This window comes from Patiria miniata, unplaced genomic scaffold, assembly GCF_015706575.1.
Source record: "Patiria miniata isolate m_02_andy unplaced genomic scaffold, ASM1570657v1 HiC_scaffold_6, whole genome shotgun sequence".
Taxonomy (NCBI): Eukaryota; Metazoa; Echinodermata; class Asteroidea; order Valvatida; family Asterinidae; genus Patiria; species Patiria miniata.
In genome coordinates, this window is record NW_024037073.1 from 15,976,426 (window position 1) to 16,004,229 (window position 27,804).

General features: G+C 40.9%; 1 protein-coding gene across 2 annotated transcripts; it reads right to left on the minus strand.

The window, feature by feature from the left end:
- On the minus strand, nucleotides 1-27,706 carry LOC119742851 (E3 ubiquitin-protein ligase Trim36-like). 2 transcript variants are annotated; one of them, XM_038219052.1, is made up of 10 exons: nucleotides 27,194-27,706; nucleotides 11,176-11,727; nucleotides 9,057-9,252; nucleotides 7,412-7,558; nucleotides 7,098-7,193; nucleotides 5,340-5,593; nucleotides 4,175-4,305; nucleotides 3,671-3,917; nucleotides 3,126-3,244; nucleotides 1-2,811 (listed from the first exon to the last, which is right to left on the minus strand). In XM_038219052.1, exons 2-10 carry the CDS (start codon nucleotides 11,706-11,708, stop codon nucleotides 2,138-2,140), a joined length of 2,397 nt encoding a protein of 798 aa, XP_038074980.1. In that variant the 5' UTR covers nucleotides 11,709-11,727; nucleotides 27,194-27,706; the 3' UTR covers nucleotides 1-2,137. The 2 variants fall into 2 exon arrangements, with proteins under 2 accessions (XP_038074980.1, XP_038074981.1); XM_038219053.1 differs by lacking the exon at nucleotides 27,194-27,706 and adding an exon at nucleotides 19,252-19,425.
- Between the last annotated feature and the right edge of the window lie 98 nt (nucleotides 27,707-27,804).

Genomic DNA, 27,804 nt, shown 5'->3' on the forward strand with positions numbered 1-27,804 from the left:
TTACAAGAAAACCATTTTTTATTTTAAATATCATACACCGGTGATTGCACAAGTTCAACATTTCTAAAACTGTTCTTCTTCAGCGAGTGGTAATAGTCTATGCACATTTAAAACAAACGAATAAACCAGTTCAAAATAAAATACGCATAAAAATCGTAACGATTGCATAGCGGTGATCGATGCGGACGCATAAAGGCAGCCACTACAAACTAATTTAGAGGATTATTGCCAAAATTGTATTTCCTCACTTTTTGTATTATAAAAACTATCGCCCATGCATGCATTGCATTTAGTCGAACAAACCTTACACAACAAAATTTATACTCTAAATAAAACATCAATGAATACAAACACGTTTACATTCAATCAAAATAAAACTGAGCCTATTCCACCTGGAAGCACACAATATACTATAGTTTACAATGTACAGCTGCCAGATACACACAAAACAAACATTTTCATAAAATGGCGACATTTTCCTACTCGTGCACACTGTGATTAAAAAAAACCCAAAGAAGTAAGCTTATATAGGAGACTTATGATTGATGGCAGCAAATACACAGGTCCTTTTCAGTGAGTCATTTCGAACATTTGCACATTAGGGCAAGTTGGCGCAAGAACTATTGTTAACCATTGGTTAACCATAGTTCGACTAAAGTTAGCCCGAACTCTGTCTAGTCGACGATGGTTGACTACGCTATTCGACTATTTGAAACCAACGTACTGGGCCTGGTTGCATCGCTGGTAACCAATACCCGCGCGCATTCATAACGTACAGCAGGGCCGCCAGGATCCAGAAGTTTTGCGATGACATTTTTACCAGCGTTTTGACTAGAGACGTTCGCACGTTGCTATTAGTGCGCAGGCGTAAGGTATGTTACAAAATAGTCGACCAATGGTCCTTAGCTTAAACATGACGCAAACCATTGAAAAGGACCGTTGTGTGTGCCGCCCCCAAGCGTCTCAAAAGTCTCCCACTGTTCGAATCATACATGTTCAAAAAGACGCAAACAACAGAAAAGGATCGGTGTGTTTGCTGCCACCAATTAAGAGCCACAAAAGTCTCCCATTAAGAACATAATGCCGATACAGTCATGCAGCCAATTACCGTAAAACGACAAACTTTCTTCAAACGACATTCTCTTTTGAAATCGTTCAAACCGTCAATGATTTCATTGAAGACGTTTTACACGATAGATACCCATCTTCAACTTTTTTGTACCTGTCGAGCTACGAGCGCAAATTAACACTATTTTTATGCAAAAAAGGACATACATGTGCCTTAAACCCATCCAATTAACTGTATCTTTCGTCAACAATTTTTTCATGGTATTTCAATTATTACCTTGATTATTTGAAAACAATGCCTCGTTTGAATACCTTTACCGCTGTCTATATATTTATATTTTACAATAAAATACACCTTATGGTTAAAATCCGGTGATGGTATCAACTTTAACATTTTACCGTTGGCAATTTATGAACAAGCGACGTGCGGATTAATTTCTGGCATACACTTGACATTTTATCCTATGGGCCTTCAGAATATTTTACAACATTAAGAAAAGTAAGACTTTGATACATAAATCACCGAGCATTTCCGAAATGTAATATAGAATATTTAGTTCTTACCCTTTTGTCGAGATGTGACTTCTGAGGAATCCCTGGTCTTATTACCAGAAATCATAAATAATAATAATAACCCCTCATCCAAATTATCACCTCTTAAGTACATTTTCTTTTACTCAGCCTCGTCCTAAACCTACAATGATTATGAAAGTGGCAAGGGAAGATTTAAAGATGAACACATTGTAATAGAGCGGATTTTCAGGGCCAAACATAAACAAGATATCATGTGACATCTTTGTGTCATGTGATATCAGCAATCACTCCTTGTGGCCGTCGGTGCATTGAATAGATCACGTGTTCATATTAAACTAAAGTAAGGGAAAGTGAGGTACGTGGTTACTTGCTTGGTGCAGGTTAAGTTGACTAGGCCTACCAACAACACAATTTAACATAATTCGTTTTACCCTTTATTTCGCAACAACTGCCTTTTATAAAATAATTACTACAGTTCAACATGTCATTTCCTTTGAACCACGGATAAATGGCCCACTGCGTTTATAAAGGTAATTTACTCCACACACATTTCGTCAAGTTGACGAGATTTTACCACCCCAGGACCGACGATGACGATCGCCGGGTACAGTGCGCCCTCCAGCCCCGCACTGGCCGAGAAGAAACTCTCCTTGGAGTCCACGTCAAAGAATGACACCCGCCCTCTCTCGACGTCGGCGCACACGCCCACTGCGCATGACGTCAGGGTGTGGGTGGCCGGCTTGATTCCGTTTCCGCCGCTGTTTCCGGACTTCTTGCCGCTCTTGTTAGCGGTTTCGTTGGGGAAGTACACCTTCCCTCCGTGGTAGGTGACCAGGGCCGTAGCGTCCGCCGCGCGCGCGCCGTGGTCCGCGTCCAGCTCCTCGCAGCTGTCGTGCCCGCTGTCCCCGTCGGCATGGTGGCTGACGGGGTCACCGAGCCTGCGCGATCGCCGCTCCCCGATGACCCCGACCTGCACGGCGCACGGGGATTGGTCGACAGTGACCTCCCAGTAGTGCTTGCCGTTGGTGAGCTTCCGGTCGCCCAGGCAGAAGGCGGGGGCTAGGGCGATAGGGCTGGACGGCATGGGGCCGGCGCCGGTGGGAGAGAGAAGGGTCGGGTTCGGTCGGAGGGTCATACGCTGGCCATCTTTGCTGATGGACGGACCCTGGGTTCCGTTCGGCTGGCAGGACATCCATTTGAAAGACAGTACTGCGCAGAAAAGATAGGGAACATGTTTACTGTAAGCAAAAACAAGGCACTATCACAAGGAAGCGGGTTTCCTTGCTTGCCCTTTTGTACAACTAACGTTTCTGAGACAATGACACGCCGTTTCCATTCGAATGTGGCCACACAACCCTTTCCCTTCCCCAATTACCTTGAAGTAAACATAACCTCATTTTGTATCCCACATTCTAAGGTTAAGCACGCTCAATTTTCCGAAACGTGAAAGTTAGAAGTGCAAATTCTTGATAGAAAAAAAAAATCTGTCGATATTTTCATGTCAACAGTAAAAGTGAGCTTACCGGGGGCAGGCACGGTTCTGATGATCACGATCTTGCTGCATTCGCCTTTTCCTACTCTGTTCTCGCCTCGAACTCTAATCTTATATCGGCTGTCCACTTCCAAGTCACTCAGGCGATACCTAATACCAAGTTGTAAACAAAGTTACAAAAATGGCATAACTTTTTCTTTGGATTACTTTAATGCCAAAAATGTCCCACATCTCTTATGGAACCATCTTATATGCTGAAACTTAATCTTGAATACAGTCACGACTTCAGACCTTTAACTTGATAGTTACCAACGAATGTTGCACACACGTTATCCATGAAATTCGAGTTTTGTATGCCGAGCAATTTTCATAACAAATACAATTAAGGTATTATTTCTGAAGTTTTATGTAAATATGATATTTATGAAACTTTTTTGACAATTTCTGGCCAAATATTTTAGCAAAATATGTGTTTATTTTGAAGCCCGATTGAGATAAATTTGACAAGTTTACTTTATTTTGACAGTTTACAAGTTTTTGAAAACAAATTTAAAATTACAAAATTTTAACACAAACCTGCATTGCCTGATTCCGTGGACTGACGTCCACAGATCCTCGCCGGCCGTCTCGCTCCGGGGGCTGACGGCGCTCCTCCGCTGGGTGGTGGGCGTGGGCGGTCTGGTACCCTCCGCCCGGACCGCGAGCTTACGGTACTCCACAGTGTAGGTCTCGGCAGGTGACCCGACGGTGGGCGGGTCCCACTCGACGATCACGTGGTCGTATGATTGACAGCGCTTGGTGGAGATGCCGGGGGCATCAGGGGCTGTGTGTTTACAAATTTGTAAGTTAGTTGAGTCATATCTATAGCTGCTAATAGCACAAATCGTATCAATACTAGCATGAATAAATAAGATAAAACTGCTCCGAATTCACGTCTGGTTTTATCCAGATGCCTGTCGAAATTGATTTGAACTTTTGATTTGTTCAACAATTTTTGTTTGTAGAAGAGATGGTATTGTAGTTTTTAAGGTTTTCAGAGAGTTCGTTTTTGTTTTGACTGCGCTCCATATCTAAGATTACCTTTCACGAAATCCAGACCCGTCAGAGCGTCTACCGCAGACCCATCATCGATGTTCAAGTTGTTGAAGTCGTGGTAGGCGTGGACTGGACTAAGCTCCGCCTCCTTTATCACATTCACCGTTTCTTTCAACCTACAAGCCAGACACCAAAAAATCGTACTGGGTTAATACTACTGTGCGTTTCAAACTTCCACTTTGTAGTTTAAAAACGGTGGATATATATTTTGATGTTTCTTTAACCAACATTCATAAATACCTCAGACAGTTTAGCCATTCCTATTGGTCAAGAGCCCGTCACGTGGCCGGTATTAAACGGATGATAAAGACATGGCTAGCTGGTCTTAAACACTTTTCCAGTGTCACAATAAAATGTGGACTCCTAAAAATCCAGTGCCTCTTATCGTTTCATTGGTTGAACGTTCACAATCCTCACGTAGGCATGCGCAACACTACCAGGGAGTTAGAATTTTATAGTTCTAAATTCAAAACTCAACGCGCCAGGTGCGTTCTGCGCGACATCGCATAGAACATGATACGCGCGCGTCAATCTCCATAAAAGGGTTGTTTTCATCTTACTCGCCAGCTGAACACTCCATTATTTTGCAGGAGGGATGATTCAAAAAGCAAAAAGTGAATTTGTTGAACAAAATCGGGATGTTTTGAACGAATTATATGATTTTTTTTTACCGAAAAGGTATTTATGAATGGGAATAAATATGTACTCCGTCGGTATTTATCACTCTGTTTAATACCACTTAGAGTCTGGGTGCTGATAATTACCCTCGCCTCCGGCTCGGGTAATTATCAGCACCCAGACTCTAAGTGGTATTAAACAGAGTGATAAAAACCTCCGAAGCACACATTTATTCCCTTAGTTATTATTATAAAATCACGGTAGGCCTTATTGTAGGTTAAAATCATTTCGCCTGAAACGATATCGTTCTGGAGATCATTAAGTGTTTTCTCAATACGTATACTCAGCCAAAACTTCCACAGATGAGGTGTTATACAACCTACTTAAGGTTTTGAACAATTTTGTTGTTTCAAACGAAAAATATGTGCAATAGAGCAAATGATTACTCCGTACATTCAAGTTGCATGTATTTCACTGCTCGACGGAACATTCATTGGGAAAACCTAGAGGAGCTTCGGAAGTGGAAACTCACCGGCCAAGGATGGGCCTGGCCGCCTGGACGAAGCAAGCCTTGTCCGTCTCCTTGAGCATCTCGACGGCCAGGTCCACCACGCTGCAACCCTTCAAGATGTCCTCGTACGTGTCCAGCTGCGTCCGGACGGCTACTACCCGACGGTTGATCTCCTCCTCAGTGGCCTGCGTGAGGGCGCTCGAGCGGTGCTCCAGGGTCGTCTGGAGGTGGGCCAGGGCCAGGGACAGCTTCTCCTTGGCAACGGCACCATTTTCCTGAAACAAAAAGAATGTTTTTTTTTGCGAGGACATTACAAGAAGTGCGTTGATGTATGGAATAATGTTAATAATTTTGATGATTTTGGGAAGTTTGCGTGAACTGTCCATGTGAATGGTATCCCTTTGTGAGTTGTGTGGTTCTGAGAAGAACCAGTTGGCTGTCTCCTGATGACGAACGGCGCATACTGTTCGAAACGTCGAGTTCAACCAACTGGTTCTTCTCAGAACCACGCAACTCACAAAGATCGAGATATCATGCACATGGTATTACCGCAACCCCCCCCCCCCATTCATTGATCATCTTCCGCCATGCAAAAAATTAAGTATCACTCGTAAGTTTGAACAATATTACACCATACTAGCCTATACGTTTATGTAGAAGTACGTACAAAGTATTTCGGAAATATGTTGAATTGTTAACGATCTCAAGAACGCTGAGATTTCTTTCGTTGTTAAAGAAACAGTCCTGTGGCTCTGATCACTTTTTTTCAAATGTTAGCATCGGTGTGTTTACTTCGATATAGGGGTACTTTTGGTAAAGACGATTGGTAAGGCTTTTTGGGATCCAAACTTCCGATATTTCATACTGAGCCTGGAATACTTCGATGGTGAGTTTAGCACCGCGTCCTTTCATCATAATCATTGAGTCAGACGTCTTTCAGCTGACCGAACGAACTTTCGATTGGAAATGCAGGCCCGATAGTTATAACTTCATTACTACCAGAATCAAACCAGAAGCAGCCACAATCGTAATTCAGATACTATGTTTGGTGGTAATTAAAAAAAAAAGTATTAAAAATATTATTACGAGAAATGGTACCCATATTCCATAGGTTGTGCACAATTTTTCTTCGACTTAAATGAAACTTAACCCCAATATTGTCCTTCATCCTACCCCTATGAATGTTTGTATACATGTATTTATGTCTGGATCACGAGCAATCGATCTAGCCTATTTGGGAAGGTAATATGTTGCCTCTTAATAAGAGTTTTAAAATTAGGGAGACATTGAAATGTCTCCTTAATGTCCGGTGACTAATGACCCAAATGTCACCTTAAAGGGTACATTAACATGAATTATAGTGAGCCTAAACTTGCTATATGAGCTCATTCAATAGCTGTGTTCTATAACCATTTCCCAATTGAATCGCCCGACAGCCGCAGGAAGTACCAGATTAGACCTAAAGAAGACAGTCTACGCCACGCCCTAATGGATGCATGACGTCATGTCGCGTCTGCCATTGCTTTTATACTAAAGTCGGCCTATAAATAGGGCAGACCCTAGAGTTATTTTACTCGATAAGAAGATGCATCAATCCTTGTTTGTATTACCTGAAGCGGAGCTTCAGCGCTGGATCTGTATTGCATACAGCGTGCTTCGTATGACAGAATTCCCAAGCCTTTCCGTCACTCAAATTTTATTTCCAGAGGGGGGATGCGCGATAAATACATGGTCTTAATATATTTAAACACAATATGTTGATTGGGGACGCATTCTAACCTCTACTTTCCCGCACAGCCCTCGGAGGGTGTCCACGCCGTTCTTTAGTTCGTCGCACTTCCCTCTGATCGCCAAGAGGTGGCTTTCCATTTTCTCCTGGAATATGAAGTAAGACAAATCAATGAAAACATTTCGTTTGTGAGAAAATGCCAGGCAACGGTTAAACAAGAACATACAATGTAGACATTTAAAATAGGTAAACAGACACACAGCTTTATGTAACAAAAAAACCAACAGTTGTGTATTTTATTTCAATATAATGTTTTGGATTTGCAACCAAACGATAATTCGTATGGCAGATATCTGTGATTTACCTTGACGACAGCGTACTTTCTTTCGATGATGGACAGCTTGTGTTTAGCGTGCGCACCGCTGAACTTGCACCGGTGGCACACGGGTTTCTGACATCCATCGCAGTACATCGTCACCCTCTCGTGCGTGTGCTCTGTGCAGGTGATGGTCTGATGAAGATGGGAATAAAGATAGATAAAACATAATATCAGTCGTAATTGTTTAAGTTTGGAATATGAGACAATCCCATTAACTCTCTGGTTAGTAGCCTGCGTATATGAATCACATACAGCCTGTCTCAAAAAAAAATGGTACAATCAGAAAAAAAATTGGTTAAATATGAAATTTCAAAATAAGTCATTCTTACTTCGCATAATATTAAAGAACAAAGACTGGGCTTTCCAATAGTGTTTGTTTGATCTTATTTGCTTTTGTCAATTCAGAGATATAATCAATTTAGTGCGATAAACCACAATCGATTTTGTGCCACTTTTATGCATGGGCAGAGTTGTTTCGAGTACTGTGCCATGCTGTTTTGAAGCTCACAAAAGATTGCAACTTGGCAAAAGAAACAAACTCGATTTTTGTGTTCCGCAGTAAGCTGGAGTTATCTCTGGATTGACAAAAGCAATTGAGATGAAACAAAAAGTATTGGAAAGCCTGGTCTTTTTTCTTTAATGTGATGCTCAAAACGACTTACTTATGTTGAGATTTAATATTGAAAAAAAAAATCGTTTTCGATTGTACTTTTTTCTTTTAGACAGGCTGTAGAGCCCGACAATCTAAGGTGCTTTGGCCATTTCACGTGCCACTTGTCAGGCAGAATTTCCGACTATTCCTGTTCTAAATCTTTAGGGGTTCTGCAACATGTAAATTTCAATTTGGCGTGTAATCTTCAAACAGTTATTTAGGACCGCGACTTCTGAGAAAAACAAATTCGGAGCAGGCAACGAATGTTAGTCCCAAACTTTGCTTGTAGAATTTTCAAACACAGGTTGCCAAAATAGCGTAGTAACAAATTAGACATTCACTTTACTTTGACAAACATACAGGCGGTACGGACATTTATTGTCACTAATGTTAATGCTTACAGGTTGATAATAACGATCAAGTGATATTTTCATCCACATTAATCATCGTCAGATGATTTTTTTGCGGATACCATAGAACCAAATGTAATCCTTCCGTTCATATCAACGCAATAACTGAAATGCCAGAATCAGTGGCAGTACAATCTTAGAAGTTTGGGGTTAGATTTGACCCGGTGTAGCGTGAAGTTAGGTTTCTATGAAATGAGGACTCATTGATAGTAGTGCTGCGCATGCCTAAGTGAAGATAAATAGGTGGCCAGTCATGTGAGAGGGTTTACCCAATAAAAAGGAAAAGGAGTCCGATTTTCACGGAGTCTAATTTTCACATGACGTCAGATTTGACCTGAAAACTTTCAGGGTCAAATGACACTGTTGCCGAGATATCCGGGTCAAAATGACCAAGAAAACTATCTGGAGAAGTGCCATTTTGACCCGGAAACATAAATTTTGACCTGGAGTTAAGTAATTTTTGATACTGAAAGGTAACAGGCCAAATCTGACCCCGATTTCGTGTCAAATCTGTCTCGGAACTTTTAAGAGTGTACCCTTCACAAATATAGGTTTTAGGTTGCCCTACCTTAGGTCTGTAGTTATTGGTGGGCCCGATGTGCTCGTGCTGGGCCCGGGGCGTACCCCATGGGTGGTGATGCTTGTAGCACTCATTGCAGTAGCTGACCTTGCAGTCCAGACAACTCTTGGTGGCGTCCCAAGGGGGCCGCGCCTTGCAGACGCCGCAGGGGATGCTGGCTGCCTTCTTGGCCGCGAGCTTGAACCTGCGTGGGGAACGAAAGCGAGACCGTATAGACGACATAGATTGTCAGTAACAACACCTATGTGATGACCACACGATGTCTGTAAAATCAAGATGGCGGCGATAGCTCATTGTACATAATGCTCATTGCACATGGGTCTTACGTTTGCCACGCATTCATGTTGCTTTCACAAGTTCAAGTTGCTTACACTTTGCAATAGATATTACGCCTAAAGATTTGATACATCTGACTGCTTATTGACGACTGTCAACGAATCTTATTGACTACTCCTTTTCCCGCCCAATTTGGCGTCAACGCAAATCGTGCAGTGTAGTGTTACTAATGTTGATCGCAGGGCTAAGACGAAAGTTCAAAGGTAAGAGTTTACAATGGCTGTTCTTCATCTCTTGCATACAAAATCCCACCAACAGCAATCGAACTGGATGCTGTCCGAATAATCCACACGGTGTTTCGCCTTGAAATAAATTTGCAGTCTGATGTGAAATTTGGGATTTGCATCAAAAGTTGTTCGTGGAATTGGCTTGACTACGAACGTAATGAAGTAAATCCGTATCAGGAAGGCACTGGAGACATGAAACTCATAAACTTGACATTTTATTCCCAGCAACCAGAGACTAAACAGTTCCCAAACGAGCTTGGACGCTTTCCAAGTCCATAAAGCACTGAGGTAACATCGCGTGCGTTAATATGCGATCGATCTTTTCTGAGTTCAACCTGTCGTTGATCATTCAAAGGTTTCGAGCACGACATAACTTTCTTCAGTTGACACAAATTCAGACTGCTATTTCAGGTTCAACTCGAATAAACTCCTAATATTCCGACACTATAGCTTTGTGTTTCGAACTGCAAACTGTGGATGTCATCAAACCAAAGACTTCTCGTTCATTCTTGAACAAGATGGCATTGCAATGTTTCATGATGCAGCTGTGAGTTTCCAAAATGTCCCAAGATGCGTGATTTATAACAAGAACCACTGCCAACGGAAAGTGCGCGTTCATCATAAACTGTTTCCCGTGTGCTGCTGCGCCTGCCAAGCAAGTCTCAACAGACCTATTCACTTCTATGCGAGTAACTGGCGATACAACACACGCTTGATGTGCTTTGCTATACCGAACAAAGATTAGATTTGGGTCCTTGAATGTTGATCTGTCAATACCATTACCTTCCAAAATTCAGCTATCAAAAGACAGACATTTAGAATAGATACATGCAAGTTTGATTCGTAAACAGATTCTATCTATATTAGACATTTTCTAAAGTCCAATTCGACAAGACTTGGCTGTTTGCAATGATAGGCACGTGGCTCATTTGCCACATGGGACTGTTCACTATACAAGCGCTCGTGGCTATAATACTCGGTCGTTAGCTTGAATAAACTTCAGAAAGAAATCAAGTTTTACCTTTTTCAACGGAGCGAAAGCAGCGAATGAGCGAGGCAATGAATACGTACATGGCGCAAATCAGGATGTTGTGTGTTTGTGTGCTTCGCTTTTGGGTTTGACAAGATAGAACGGACATACTGTTTTGAGGTTTTATATGGTTGAGTATATAACTTGGATGCAGTTTATGGACACACACTCCAAATCGATTAACGCATCTCCCGACGCTGATTAGAGCATGTTGACCAAAACGTTGAGTCGATACCTTTGATTCTCCTCAGAACTCTTACCCCCACAACGTTGTAAATGCATTATGTTATTACCATTTGTTAGTATGGAAATAAAATGACGTGATACTGAATTAAATTGAATTGAACTGAATTAAACTAACTTTCTCTATGGGTCAGTAACTTCAAATGCTGTGTCGGGAAACTCCCATGTTGGACATATCTTACGAGAAAGCTATCATTGGAAAAATAATGAATTGTTTTTTTGTTTTTGTTTTTGCAGGGGCCGGGGGGGTGGGGTGGGTGGGTAAACTCACCTGTCAACGATGACTTCCAAAGCAAAGTTCCGGTAGAGGCCGTTAAGTCCCTTCTCTCCTAATTCCACTTTTTCCTTGCACGTCGGGCAGTAGAAAGTCGAGGGATGGGCACCAGGGACCGACGTAGACGACCTCCTACGGGGCGTGAGAGCCGCAGGGCTCGCGGCGGGCAGCGACTCACGCCTGCTGCTCGCAGCCGTCCCCGCGGTGTCTCTTGGGAGCGCCTTGATGGGCGTGTTGGCCGTGGGAGTCGTCCCAGTCACAGTAGCCCGCCGGCGGAAGGAGGAGCGCAGGCTACTGGCAGTGAGGGGCCGGGAGGGCGTGACGGGCAGCGAGACCACGGAGGAGGTGGGGCTGGTGGCGGTGTTCAGGCTCTCGTCGGAGCTGTGATGCCCATGCGCCGTGGACGCCGCCACCTGCTCCTTGGCGCAGCGGTGGCAGACGTTGTGCTGGCATGGCAACGACAGCGGCGTGGTGAAGTAGTCGTGGCAGATCGGGCAGATCAGCTCGCGTTCGAGGCTGGTCATCTCCATGGTGATGACAAAATGGCTCCTAAAGGTGCAAGCAAAATGTCAAGCGGTTACACATGCGGCACAACCGGAAAACATTAAAAGTGCCAGGATGAAATATGAGGATGAAATTAATTATGAGGAAATGTGTTGCTTTATTTACTGGGGAATTCACCTCCTATATTGCTTCTCCCCAAGTAAATGTAGGGCACTTTTCCCCAATCTGTGCCCTGTTTTGCTTACCAATGAGACAGGGTGAATTTAAACTTGAGTTTTGCCCTTCGCCGACGTATTTTATAAACACTGCATACTCAGTGTTGTCTGATGGCTTGCGAGATAAATTCACAAGCTTACTCGGGTCGGACACGAACCCACGACCTCCTGCTTTACACTGGTCGTCTTACCACTCGACCACCGAGCTCCCATTATGATGTCACTTTCTTTGCCCATTTGGTTTCCTGTTCCAGTGACTTCTAAGCCTTGTTAGGGCTGACCTCAATATAAAAAAAAATTAACCATCCCAATGACTGTTCAGTTTTAGAATCAGAATTTCGCAAGCCTTCTCTAAAATTATACCACGGCCCGACATAGATTCCCCTGATACGTCGGGTTGAGAGAGCGGTGGCGGAAACAGTAATCCCCACCGGCACATTTCGTCACGTCTGCGGCACACTGCTTTCGAAATGTAGATTTGTATTTTTAGAACACTTCCTTCGGGAATCGGGAATAGTCGCTCTCTTAATTTAGCCGCGGGCAGCTGACAAGTCACAACGAAATCAACTAGACTCCCAATGAAGAAAGATAAGCCAGTTGCAACCCAAATAAGCGTGTACTATTTCATAGGGATGCGTAACTGTAATGTGAAGACCTTGTTTCACGTGATGGATTTGTCTTTAACAAATGCGCATGCTCAGTTGTATCAATACCAATAAAGTCATCATGAACATCATTATGTTTTATGTCTATGGTTGATGGTAACAATCAGCAAATCATTAGTACACTTCCGAAATCCGCCTGCAAAATGATAATGTACATTTCAAGTAGTCTTCAATACTTGCAAATGAGTTTAGCGGGTTTAGGGGAGGGGTGGTTTGGGGGTTGCAACCACGCCCACCCTCCGTTCAGCCGTTGACTAATGTCATGAAACTAGTACAATTTGCCCCAAAATAATAAATGGAATGCTAAAGCAATTCCTCACTTTATTCTCAAATTGCCTTAGAATGCAGGAGAAAGCATCGTATTAGATTTCAAAGTTTTTGTGGAGGCAAGCCCCGGACCACTTCACTCAATCCCTCTCCCACCTTCATATCACCCCCTCTCCCCCCCCCCCCCCCGTTTCCTGAAATTTAGATCCGCCCTTGAAGCATTCCTTCATACAGATACAAAAAAAATAGCGCACTATTGCTCTAAACTTTGATAATGTAAATGCACTACACTGATACATGTAAATCGCAAAAAGTCAACCGGACCGAAAAATATACACTCTTTAGAAGATAACATTATGTGACATAATAAAATTCTGTTCTTGAAAGAATAAAGATAACAACATTAGAATTCCATATAAATTATGGCTATCTCAAATACGATCATCAAATCCCACATTTTACAAGACGGCGCGACATGCCATTATGTGGTGAATCTCCGAGGCCATGTGTGTCGGTCATGGGAAGCCATTTTGCCGGTTGGCAGGCAGACTGTGATAGTATCGATCCGGAACGAAATGAACGGCATTCACCAGTGACGGCTGAAACGCCCGTACAATTTACAAATTATACCCTTGCGTTTTACTCACAATAATTGCCTGAATGGACGGAATATTGCAAAGGAACATTCAATGGTGCTTTTGTTCATGCGGTTTTCAGGGAACAAAAGATCTAAAGGACTGAAGACTGTAAATGTATTGTGTACTTTCATAAAATTAATGCAGGTGATAAGGAAATTGGATTCAGCTTGTGATGAAGAATTCACGACAAAGTATGCAGCATACGCAGTATACATAATGTATTTGAAATTCACATTTTTGACAGTCGGTGCCGCGGCATCGGCAAAATTACCAGCAAATCTACCATGGGGGGGGGGGGGAGGGCTACGCATGCTGAGGCTTGTGCCTAAAAATAACCTCGTGTCCAGTGGTCTGAATCTAACATTCAAGGAATAGCATCAACCGCTGAAGTAAAAACAAACCTATAACAGCGCGTAGCGGTTGGCATCTTCAATGTTCTCTAAAATAATACAAACATAATTGTGTAATGAGGCATCGCCTTTTCTAAAATCTTGGCTTCGTTGCAGCTTGGGATTCAATCATGTGCACGTTTTAATACTGACAATAACGCCGCAGTATGGTCATGTTATTGTGTGGGTGTACTTCCCATTACAGAGAAACCACATCGCATATTGTGAAGAATTTGTCTGATTGTCTTTTTTCATTTGGTTTGACCGTCAAAGCCCCAAAAACACTAAGCTGGAGACGAAGTCGAGGTTTCAGAAATGGCTCAAACGTGAGGCAAAACAGCGGTCTGGTGTCCATGCTACACTTGCCTTCTCTCTGTCGTGACCTTAATGTCCAAGGGCAGTGACATTAACACCGACGTTCGTGTTCTACAAACGGCAGCATGGGTATCAACATCTGAGGAATTTGAACCTACGGGCACTTCGGGCAGCGAGTGCCGGATACTCTCTCTGTAACACGGTCATATTAAGGAGCTGTGCGCATACGTGCCACGCCACATGTCGTCTAATTGATCTGGACACACGAACATGGGATGGTACGAAAATATGGATTTCAAATTTCATTAGGGGTCATGGTGCATTGGTCCCGTGGTACATGTCTTGCTCTATGTTCAAACCTGGGCGTGAAACGTAGGTCTATCGACCTATACAGGTACTCATGACCTAAATTGGTAAGGGGTCGAGTCATTGTACTTCATCCCAAGGAAAGAACAAGGACAAAATGCCGGGGGGAAATACTTGGTAAAAACGGTGTGACAACATTTGTCGTTTGTCGTACTTCATCGCCTGACAAAATGGCCGCACATGTCAAATGCATTACTGAAGCGCTAAGCCGCGAGAGAACAAATTTGTCATTAATAATTGAATTATAAATCCACGAGCTCTGCGAGACTCCATATTAAGAAACAAAGGCAATTATGTTGGACTTTTGCATTTCCCCCTATTTTTTTTATCACAATTTGGTAAGCTTGATTTGTTATCCGGCCGTGCGTGCAATATATCCACGGGGCCGTGCGGCAGGTATCTCGGCATAAAACTGGCCCTGAAACGATGGCCGCTTACTTCTATAGGCTGACTGATTAACACTCCGTGCTTTCCTGGAGACCTGTCTGTTTTTCCCCCTCACACATACGTACTGCATGTTCGTTCTTTCAATTCTGATGAAAGTGCAAGCGAGATATGCAATAACTGAGTTCCAAGAAATGTGATAGAAATTTTACCAACGCATGTGCATGCATGCAGTCGCTATGTGCCTATGGGGATTTCTTTCGAAGAACTGATAATGAAATTAGAAGGGTCAAGAGGTTGTAGTGCATTTTATATCGTAAAAATTCTGTTGCATTTTGATATAATTATCGCGCCTCCGTCTATCAGGTTTTGAATCCAGTCGTAATATATACGTTCTATGCTGTTTATAACATTTTTGGGGTCCACATTTCTCTGTCGTTTGTTAAATGAAATTGGAAAATGATTCATGTCTTTTATTATTAGTTGGCTCAGTAGCAATCTTAAAACGACGCCTTCGAATTCGAATTTGGTCCTTTTTTCAAATTAATCAAAAACTGATACTCTTAAAAGTGAACGTGTTTCAGTTGAAGAGGAAATTTTGTTATGGAAGAGACAAGTGAAGTGTGATAAACGGACAGTGCTTTCGAACTGGGATGAATCAAATATTATATGGTTGATCTAATGTTTCTCTTCCTTATACTTTTTGATCACTGTGCAGCTAAGACACCCTATACTCGCTTAAACCGTGCTGACTTGTTTTCTAATACTTGTACTTGCTTGAACAATCATTGAAGTACAGGAAGCCACTTTCCAGTTATTTCCCCGTTCCCATCCGTGCTGAAGGTTAGCTTTCATCATGTATATGGACTCACGCGGCTTTCCTGCGCGCCAGGTAATAAGCTTCTTGAACTTAGACCTGGAGGTTTTTGGGGTTTTTTTTAACGTGAGGCAGGAAATCGGTAAAGTGCACCGCGGCGTGTTGCTAAGTCTGGCCGTCGCCATCTTGGCGTGAAGCGATTGTGAGACGCGGGAAGAGAAAGTCAAGCAAATGAGCCGGCAAACCAAGAAACAGGAAAAAACAGCAGAATACTAGATTGCGAACACATGTGTATTTAACTTCAACAGATGCAAATATGGCTGTCAAAATTTCGATCAGATGTCAGAAGTAGCAAGATCTCACTTCCAACAGTTTCACTCTTTTCAATGGCCGTTCATAAACAAGGTTGAAAAGTGAAACAAGTTTATACTCATGCATTCACACCACCCGCAAAAATAGAAAAATAAAACACCCTCGAGGGGAAAAAATGTTGATGGACACTGTGCTTACAGCATTTTTCAAGATAAAAATTTGGGTAATAGTGAAAATAGCCATTCAAGTGACTATAACGTGAACAAGTCATGATAAACTTGTATTTAGCTATTCTTCAGTACTACCAGTTTTCCCACCAAACACATCGATTACAACAAAGTTTACAACAGATATTAAGATCTGAAGGTTTGCACCGTGTAACAAATCTCAGCCCGTCGTCAGTCTCCTGACGACGAGCAGAGTACACTGTCCGAAACGTTGATTCCCCCCAGTTCTTTTCAGAAACTCACAAACTCACTGAAGAGATTCTGTTAAATCGTGCAAAGTTTACAACAAAACACATTTCATGTACATGTATGTTTGTGATACATATTGGCACACGTCCATGATTTGTGGGCTTTTGACCTTATTCACAAGGAAACAAATTTTTGATCGTGTTCCCTGAATGTATTTTTATAACTTGTAAACTGTTGTATGGGCTGGTGCCAGACTATTTTCGTCCCAAGCCTTACTTTCAATTTTTTTTAATCATGTTTTTTTTCTATACATGTTTTTTTTTTAACATTAGGGTATGTTTAATCACAACTTTTATTTAATTATTGATCAGAACAGACTGTTTTGTGATTAACATAGGGCCTATGTCATTGCTTTCATTTCTATTCGCAAGTTCCAAAAAATGAAGTTTCGACCTCGCTTTCAATTTAATAAGGCCGACTCGAAAATAAAGCATATGACGGGCAGAAATACGACAAATACACATTCTTTTTAATTGGCAAGTATACAATCGCACTAGGATATAAATGAATGCTCCCGATCTCTTGAACATTGTGAAGACGGCATAATGTCGCTTTGGCAGACACAATGTACTCAGCAACTCTCACAAATTATTAACTCACAGGGCACACAAAGGATGGAAAACATTGAACCGGCAGATGCATTCATCAAGTACAGCGTATACGTGAGCTTCCTTATTCAAAGGGGTTTACATTCGCTTTGGCTAAATATAATTTACAAGTGAATGGCAAATAATCGCGTAGGCTAGTAGCATGAGGGACTTTTTGTGCTGGTGTACGCCACCTGCCCATAGCCGCATATGCAGATATGTGTAGTATACTATGGCAGCGTGTGAAGGTACAGCTCGTCCGCACTGCGGCCATCATTGAGGTGTGTGTTTTTGTTCGACAGGGGTCCACTGTACTAATTCAAGCCCCATTGAAAAAAGTGTAAAATCAACAAAGTTCAAGGCCAAGTAACATGCAAGCCAACATCACCAGGGTTTCTGAAACAAAAATTAAAATATTGTCTTGTCTTTCATCTTTTCATTTCTTTTAATTTTTAGGTACATTAGCCAATTACATTTTTAAATATTCACACCCAAATAAAATCACCTCCCGAAAAGTGATAGTTCCCAAGCCTACATGTAGCCATTTTACAAGTGGCATCCTTCCACTTTCTCAGGCAAATAGGACCCATTTTTCATCCGTGATTTTATCAAGCCTGCCCTCAGATGGAAGCCCCAAAACCAGGGAGTTGATCCTTGGGTATATTTACACAATTCCACCGTTTTTAAAGCCAAACGGTCTCCGTTTTCAAAAGAAATTGTGGGGGCACTTTTTATGCTAATCAGCTGGCGTAGAAATTCTCGCTTGAATTAGTTCAGTGCACCCACAGGGCTACGAATGAGTAGAGTTAAGTTGAGTATTTTATTGTTAATAAATAACATAACGAACGTCCCCTCAACATGGCTGTTGAATGCAATTGATCTATAAGGCAAAGTAAAAAAAAAATAAGTATACTTATTATTATTTTTTTTATAGTTTCTCGTCCGGCCTTTTTGGAAAAAAAATGAAGGAGGCAGGCGTTATTTTTCCAAGATGGCGGATTTTCCAAGATGGCGGATGAATTCTTGAACTTTCTCGCACTATTTTGCTGATACAAAACTGTGTCCAAATATTAAGGCTTAACCCTTTCTTAATAGTTACAATTTTGTTGTAGACAAATGAAAAGACAATATAATTTACGATATGTGCAAAAAGTATTTTCAATTGTATGGTGTTAAAAAAAGAGGAGGCGGCCGGGAAAGAAAAGAATGTGTGCGGTGACGAGAAACTAGTTCATTTTTTACTTGACCTAATCATGGCCAATTAAATTTGTACCGAATTTGTTTCGCCTTTTCGGGCTTTCCTGTGACATGTAGTTTATTTCGTTTTAGTCCACGACTAGCGCCAAATGAGATAGCACTCATTGTTTTCACTCTGGAATTTTGTCCTATATTATTAGTATGCAGTGGATTTGAGCCGGCCCTGGATGCAAAAAGCTGGTTAGCATGCTGTGTAATTCGTATAATATATCGACGGATGGAAATCTCCGCTGCTACAAAATGCTGCATGAATATTCATTGCGCGCTGCCGAATCAATAACAACAGGTCAGACATGGAATGTAATTTCAATAATTGAACGGAATATTCCCAGCAAAACACACAAACTGCAGTTCTTTTTTTGTTGTTGCTTGCGTCCATTACTCTGTTAGATCATGGTTTGAGGGAGTGGGAGATGCACACGTATTTTTATGTTAAAGCTTCCTTCACGAAATAAATTAGATCACATTTTTTTCTTAAAACGGTTGGAAAAAAATCGTTAACTTCACAAAGAAGATTCAGTCAAAATTACAATCTCTATATCTCGCATATTAAGGCTAAATTTTCTGTAGCATAAACTGTGTGTGAAATAACTTGTATATATAATGGTTAATCGAACTGTATATTCCATGCTTGTAATAACATCATCAAAATAAACCGATCACCAAATTTTAACTGACCGTTATTGTTCAACAGCATTTTATACTACATCAATGATTTAGTAAGTTCATTCATTCTAAACCGTGTTAAATATGGCAGTGACCATGACAAGACAACACGACATTATACATCTAAGATTCCGCTCCAAAACGGCGAAAAACCGAGATGACTACATGTACGGTTATTTGATAAATGATGGCATATGCTTTAATACGCAACTTACCTTTGAAAATACGCTGAAAATGGATTCAAATCGTCATAATTATTCTTGCAGAAACAATAACTTCGTCAATTGATTTCTGGTACAGATGCAACCACCCGGTACAGGGACGGATTATTCAAATCGTGGTTTTATTCCGTCCGTGTTGCTCGCAGTAAAAGCTGTTTACGTTCAGTCTACGTGGTGGGCGCTTATTGAACTGACACGTGTGCATATGAATGACGGTGACGTTCAGGCACACGACGTCAGAGAAAGGGAATAAACGCGCGAACGTATAACGTGTAGTTGATGTTGAATTAACGAGGTCATCCAATGGTTGAAACGATAAGTATAGGCAGCATATACTTCTGTTTGGAGAAAAAGGTTGCTGCGCTAAGAATTTAAATTACATGTTAAAACATAACTGGTTTTCACTATAGTTGAAATATGGCTGAGAACATGCTTTAATCTAATAAGATTGTTTTATTCAGCCAACGAAAAACAAATAATCACAGGAATTTGCAATGAATGAAATGGAAATCACAAGTGTTTAACATGAAATGCAAAACAGTTTGTAAAACGAGTAATTTCAAACAATTAGGCCTATAGCAGAGCCGGATAAGGATTTCGCGGTGGTTTGAATGGTTAGTATGAAAGGGTGACGAAAACCATGGTGCATGCAAATTCCAGCCCTGAAAATATTGTGAAAACTGGATGATTATATCCCTGTATTTAGCAGAGCATCTTTTAAAAGACTTTTGGAATTATCACAACATTCAAATTTAACTGTTTAAGATGCATGAGCCGAGTGTATTCACGCTGAGCACGCGGCCCACTGAGGGCGCCACACTTTGTCTCGACATGCAAATTAATGTGGGATTTCGGCAATTAATTTCGGCAAGTCGTATGCACACGGTTTAGAATTGATGGCTATTAGTGACATGTTGGACATCATACAAAACTGTCAGACGCCTGCCAAATAACTTCCCTGACGGTTAGTCATGTCACGATCTACACGTACAAAATGCTTACTTCAATGCGCCAGTCGCTGGTACGTGTTGGCCTAATGACAGCATCCCCCGCTGTTTAAGTAAAGACTTCCTATACGAGACTTCCTCAATGAAAGCTACTGTAATTAGCTAGAGGATGTGATTCAAAATAGCCTGCCATAATGCTCTTATGCATTGTCGGCCCTGAATTAAGCTCAGCTAGAGAAGACAAAAATGACAGTCCGCATAGCAGTTGTTGCTAGTAATTTGACCTCGTTACATCGCCTGAATTTAGACGCGATTCGCGAACTGCATATTTCCCGGTTTGGGTGTATATTTGGGGCCGGCTGAAATAAGGACTGTTGTTCAATATAAATATGTATTAATGTCACAGGGAATTATATGTTGGTAAAAGCTTTATTTTGGCAGGATTTTAGAGTTGGTTCCCCACCCCACCCGCGAAAACATGAAGGAAAAACGCGTTCCAATGGGTGCAGCTTTGCAAACACAAACATGCATGCAAAAAAAGTCAAAATTGAAATTTCTACCTCTACTGACCTATTTTGGGCTGTATCTTAACATTATAATTCCCGACAAACAACTCATGTAGCTTGATCGCATCACATATAGTGAGCGTGATTGTATTTTATCTCGTGCATGCGTTTCATTTGGGAAAACAAAAACCGGAGAGTTTGAGTTTGAAAGGGACTGTACATGCAGTCATTTCTTTTCTTCATTCCTGCATTTAAATATTTAAATATTTTGGAGGATGCAGTGTCAAGGTCTAGGCTGTACGTGCTGTTTATGCATTAAGTTAGTACTGTACGTTGTGTAATACTTTAAATCATCCGCATTGCTCCTGGGTATCATCGGCATGTCAACAGTAATTGTTAAGAGGATTTTGCAGGATTGAGGCAGTGGTCATCCCTCCCATGAACAAATTCAAGAAATAACGTAGGATTTTTTGGGACTGAGGCTATAGGCCTATCCAATGTTTACATGGAGGCAATTAGAGGAGTTTGATTAAGGTTGCATCCTTGCAAAAAGCTAAGCTTCGTGGCTTAATATAGGCTTAAGGCAAGGGCGGATCGGGGGGGGGGCAAAGGGGGCCATGGCCCCCCCAAAACGAAACCAATTTTTTTTTTTTATGTGACATCGCAATAAAGGCAGGCAATGAGTACACCACCATCTTTTCCTCAAAAAAACATTGGTTAAAGTGGTCAGAAATTGCCTCAGATCGCACCACACGCCGTAATTTTTTGGACCCACTTTTTGGGGGGACCAAAATGTTTTTTTGCCCCCCCCCCAAAAAAAAAATTGTGTTCTGGATCCGCCCTTGGCTTAAGGTATATAAAGGTAATTTTAATTTCAAGGAAATATAGAGTTTTTGGTTTAATCCCGCATTTCGGGAAAGGATTTGCTAATTCGAGAAAATTCACTTTCTTGAGTCAGGGGGTAGGCCAAAATGGGTCAAACAAAATAGTACTCCTTGAAAATGCAGCCTGGATGTTCTCGTAAAACCAGCCCGTGCAATCACCCCTAAGTGTAGGGTGGCTCGGTTTTTAAGGTCAAAGCTTCCTTGAAAATCCGAGTCCCTGTTATATGTGCATGTCTTTTCATGGGACCTGACTGAAGAATTATCAAGATTGTATCCATGATTTCCGGGTGTTGTATCATTGTCTGGGAGTTGCTTCCGATATGTCAACTTAATGCAGACGAAGATAGGAAAGGAGATGAAGCATGGAGGGGAATCGGAAGCAGGGAGGGTAGGGCATGGATGGATTAAGACAAGTTCGAAGACGTTCAGAGCATGGACGTAGTCACCACGAAGGGGATGGCGATGCGACCGGGCCCCGAATCTTTTCTCCCAAACTACATCCGTTTCCCATCTTCTGATTGGTCCATTACATGCATATCTAATGCCTTGTTCTCCACAACACAAACTCATGATAGGCTTTACGTCTTGTGAGAAATGTTCCTTCCCAACTTTAGTAATTTGGTAAAATGAGAAGAAGTGAGAAAAAAACCCTCACTGGGATTCGAACTCGGACCTGATTAGAAGTCAGGACTACTTCCAACCAGTCCACGAATCAGCTGCCAATCGTCGGCGATTTTAACACCATTATTCCTTGTTATATAACTTATTCTCTAAGGCCCTGGACATCATGAATATGCATAACGTAGGGAGAGCGCCCTCTTTTGATATTGTTCGATCTCGTTTGGGAAAAAAAGCATTCGCGGCCGGGCTGTGGGTTGGGACGAATAAGTTAATGGCATGCGATCAACGACTGACGTGACCAATCAGATGACGGAGATTTAGTCAGGCGTTGTATAAAATGTAATATGGTGACAGTTTTTACGAGACACAGCTTTACTAATATTGTCATTGCAATCATCTGTGTCATCAGGCTAGATACACAAAGCGATATTATATTATTGTGTGGTGGACATTGTACCGTTTGATGACTACCGTGCATGAAAGAAACAAAATGATAAATTCGTGTAAACACCATAAACATCACGACATGTGATGGCGCTGAGAGCTGTAAACACAAACTGTAGACACAATAGGAGTGCTCTTTAGATTTCACAATGCGGCTCTCAGATCCGCCTGGTTTACTCGCCCCCGTGAGTTGAGTGGGCCATAAAAAAATTCATAGACTATACAAAACTAAAATATTGAACCAGCTACGAACTTATCCAAGATTAAAAACACGAAGATTTTTGTCCATTCTCCTGAAGACGAACATAGTTTACTGCTTGACTACGTCGAGTTCCTCGGAATCATAAAAGAAATACAGTGGTGTCTGAGAGGTTCTTTCACTTTTTCTACATTTAAAGATGATACCCCGTACGGTGGTACGGTCTGATACCCCCAGGACAAAATTTCATTTTGTGCACAAATGCACCCACCCTGTGAGAGCCGAATTATTGTCTGGCAGTCCTTATTTCAATTTTTGTGAAGAAATAATTCAATACTTCAACGTCGATGGATTTTTTCGTTCTATGTCTCTTTCCAACGTGAATAACTTTTACATTTCAAGAAAAAAAGCAATTGAAAAAAAATTCCATTCAATTCTCGAGAGGAAACTCAAAGTAGCTTCAAGTTTTGATTTCACGGAGTTTTAAAACATCGCGTTTGTTTAAGAGTAAAGATACTTTAATGTAACATGCTGACTCGTGCGGCGATCGATGTCAATCTCACCATGCACTCTTTGAAAAAAGTTAGCCAGATTTTCTGGGAAAAAATACTCATATAGTCAGCTGCACGGATTACATTAAAATTATACAGTCCTTTTTTTTTAGAGTGCCTGTTAGAACGTCATCAAATGTTCAACCCGTGAAAGTTAGCTCGAAAGTTGATGCGGATTTCACGATAAGAAGTATAAATTGTTTTGTTTAAATCGTAGCGGGGAAAAAATAACAACCAAACCAAACAGCACACTTGCTTTAAATGAAATACCTTGACTTTTTGAAAACGGAAAAGTCTTTATCAGCTTATTTTGAGTCAGGAAAAGTGTACTTTTGAAATGTTATGAACTTGGAATAACAAATCTAGCGTGCTGTCTTAAAATGTACAGCCAGCGAACAACCTTTTTTTTTTTAAGTCGTGTTGGCAAAGTAAATTCAATTTGTCCGTCCATGAAAGCAGAACTGCAGTGCTGCGCCGCATGCGGTCCACGCACACCCCAAACATCCATGTTTGTTCGTTCTTTGGAATATCATGAAGTTTGGAGAAAAAAAGGGAAAAGGCTTTTTAATCGTAGACGCTATTGTCGTGGTTTGTTGATGTTGCAGGGGTCAATGTCCAAGCCTGTTGACAGCTGTAAATATTTTCGAAATAAATTGGGGAACATTTTTCAGTTGCTGGCGGTGATTTGAAGTGTTTGGTGAACATTCGCTAGCACAGAATACAAAAAGTAGCCTACAAGCATGTGCTGTTGTATTAATGTTTGTAAGTGATACTTCTCAAGCATGAGAAAAGACATTCAAAATGCTAATTGTTTCACTTTCAGCACTCACATTACAGGCGTTCGTTTAGCAATCTGTGGTTTATTAAACATGCTCGAGAAGTTGGATAGATTCCGAGGAGAAAGTGAAAATACAAGTTTGCATATTGATTTTCGGAGATTGGGTCCCAAGCACACGATAACAGCTCAATCTTCAACAATCTCCAGTATTCAATCTTATGTTTAGCAAACATTGCAGCATTTTCAAAGTTGAGATGTCTTATTGATTACGTTTAATAAGGTATTTTTTTCTGCTCAATGACATATCTGAAAATACCTTTCCCCACCAAAACCATTTGTAAAAGAAAGTGCTGCCAACCCCCATATTATAAATCCTACAGGGTGGTGCAATAAAGGAAACCCAATTTTGACAGGAATTTAACCTATTTACTTAACTTATTTGAACTTATTTTGTATAATGTAGTGAAGTATAGCTCTTCAACCGTACTAATTTGAATACAAGTCACCAAAATCACTGTTGTCCACGAGTAAAGTCTAGTGCAGTGTTTTTTGTCTTCAAATCAAGCTCCGGAGCTCAGTCAAGCGGATGGAATGTATAGCCGTCCGTGGACAAACAGGTTTGGCACATGATATTTTTAAAGTACCATATTATCTCAGACAAAATATGCAGTTGCAATCATTTTTTTGATCACTTATGTTTAAAGATCAATATTTTAAAACCATTTTATTGAATTTTTGAAATTATGCTCAACAAGTTGAAAATTGCTGTCAAAAGTGGGTTTCCTTCTTTTTGCACCACTCTGTATAACACTCGGGGTATAGGCCTACATGTTTTTTTGGTTCATATACATGTACAACTGCATGTAACAACAAATACAAAAATCCACTGCTTTACAATAGTTGTTATTTTTTAGGTATATTTTTTCGCTCTGCGCGACTGCCGATTCGTAGGAGGCGCAACGAAACAGGAAGAAGAATGCATTCCCCAAAATGTCGATCTTCAGTTCATTACCGATGCATGTCGTCACGGATTACCGAACAGTAAGTAAACAATTTCGACTGTTTGTTGACGGTCAAAAGGTAGAAATTTAAGAAACTCTGAAAACATCTATTTCTGGCATTTTCATGGACAAGGGGCGCGGCCAGCTAAATATGAATTGGAGGAGGAAAAGATAAAACCAATAGATGGGTGTCATTAACAGGCAACCGCTTCTGTTTAAAAAAAAACATGCGTATCTACTCTGAGGCTGTTGGTTGCTCAGTTTTCATACTTGGAAATTGAAGTGAGCACCAGTTCACAAAAGAGTGGTCCCCAAAAAAGTTGTCATTTTTTCAGAGGCAGATTTCTCAAAATTAGGGAGACATATTAAAATTGTTTTACGATATTCCTAAACTACAAGATCTTGTTGGTGTATGGTGAAAACGGCGTTGAAAATCAAGCACAAGTTCAGAAATAGCGAGGTTTTACAGAAAAATTGTCAAAAACTCGTTTGTTCACACATAAAATGGCATTCATAATTCAATATTGCAGTTCTTCATCTTAAAAGGTAACATGGATGACTGACTTAATTTTTAATTGCGGTATAGGCCTATGTCTATTATGAACTTAGATTTGGTTTCGATACATGACAAAACTTCGCCATGTAGGTTGTTCGATAATGAATAATACAATGTATTTTATATACCCTGCATTATTCACCGAAAGCAGCATACGACGGTCAGTGTTTTATTACTACCAGCAGAAATGGTTTGAACCGTATACTTAACCTCTTTGAGCTATATATATATATTTATACTGATTTATATCTGAGCGAGGTCACAATGCTAAACGTTCAAACAAAATAAATTTCAACTTGTCAAATCCTCTTTGGTCCGGGATTAGATTTGATTTGACTTAGGGCCCTGTGTTGGCTGATTAAATATAATTTAATCGAAGACAAACACATAACGATTATATAAAAGGTTTAATAAAAGAACAACTATTGCTCTAGCACTAGCCGTGAAATTATCTGCAAATAGTGAACAGTGTCAGACGGGTTTTGTTTGACTAGTGCATTCGGCTTTTCAAGTCTGTCGGTTCAAGTATTTATTCTGTGTAACAATTTTCTGAGTGTTATGTAATCTGGGCGGATTGTATGGATCCACAAGTATAGTAGGACAATAAAATGCTCTTTTTCCAGACCCCCCCCCCTAAAAATAATTGGCAAATAGGGCCTAATTATATTTTGAGGGTAAGATTTCAGGATTTCAAACACACTTTAACACATTTTTTTGGAATGTTTAACCTTAACTTTTGGATCAATGTTTTTGGGCGGCATATTTCGGAGGTTGATGCTTGCATGAATTTATTGAATTGAAAGAAAAGTACAGTACTCGATCACTCTCTATTTACTGTCATTTATTTAAAATTAGTATAATTTTCGAGATTAAGACATCACACGGCGCAGGTTCCATATAGTCCTAGACTTTGGGACTCTCAATACTGCGTATGCATCAATCAACTGTGCCAAAAGAAACAGCTGGCATGTCTGGCACTGGTCTCTATTTCTACACGTTTCTCAATTGTCAGCCACCAGACTAATTAAAAGGTTGGAAGTCTATGGCCTCAAATTGAAATCACTTGACTCTCAGGTGCAAAATATTGAAGCTAATTAAGTCACCTTCAAAATTTGACTTGAGACTTCAAACTAGGTTGGTGAAATACGGAAGATTTTGTCTTTGCCTCATGGAAATTTTAGAGAATTTTGTCTGCCAAAGAGTGAGTAAAGTTGGCCTGATTTGGTTTTCCATGTTTTTCAGCACTTTAAGGTCCAGTCTGGGTTTGATAGATTGCCGCATGTGCAGCAGCCCCAACAAAAAAGTTCTTATTTCTATTTTTTAGATTAGGTTTGAAAAATTATTGCTAAATCCAGGGAAAGCAAATCAAATAGGCCTATATAGTAAAAAATAAAATCGTGCATGTAATTTTATGTCCTACCGAATACAAAACACGCATACCGTACGTACCTTTAATTTTGACCGTCAAAAAAATCAGTACCCACTGAGTAGATCAGACTGTGCAGCATCCGTCAACCACTCTGACAGCAGCACGTATAGAAACCTCGTCCCAATTTGTGAAATATTCCACTAGATCCTCAGTCTTGACGTCGTGGACTTGTTGGCTATGTAATGTCCTCCGTAATTCGAAGAAATATACTCATAAACGCACTCCAAAAACCCAGACTATTATTCCTTCACAGGCCGCTGGCACAGCAGCTGTAGCACACCGCGTCCACTACACATGCGATTCAAACCCGCCTGGCTTTTGACTGCAAAACGCGGCGTCACCCGACTGTTTTTAGCCGCTCGATTACTCATGGGCCATCGGGGATTCGTACTTTGTTCCCCGGACTATTATTTTGTAATCACATACAAGGCCGATGTTGTTAGGTTTCATTGTCCGACTGAAATGCGTCATTTTGTAAACTCTAAATCATCAGTTCTCCCTAATGAACCCTGCGGTTTCAGTAGGGCCTGCAACTCATACGTCTGACATTTCTTTTCTTTTTCAACTTAATTTCAGCACTGGATTGTAATTGTTGCAGTAGCAGAGAGAAACAGAACAGTTTTATTGACAA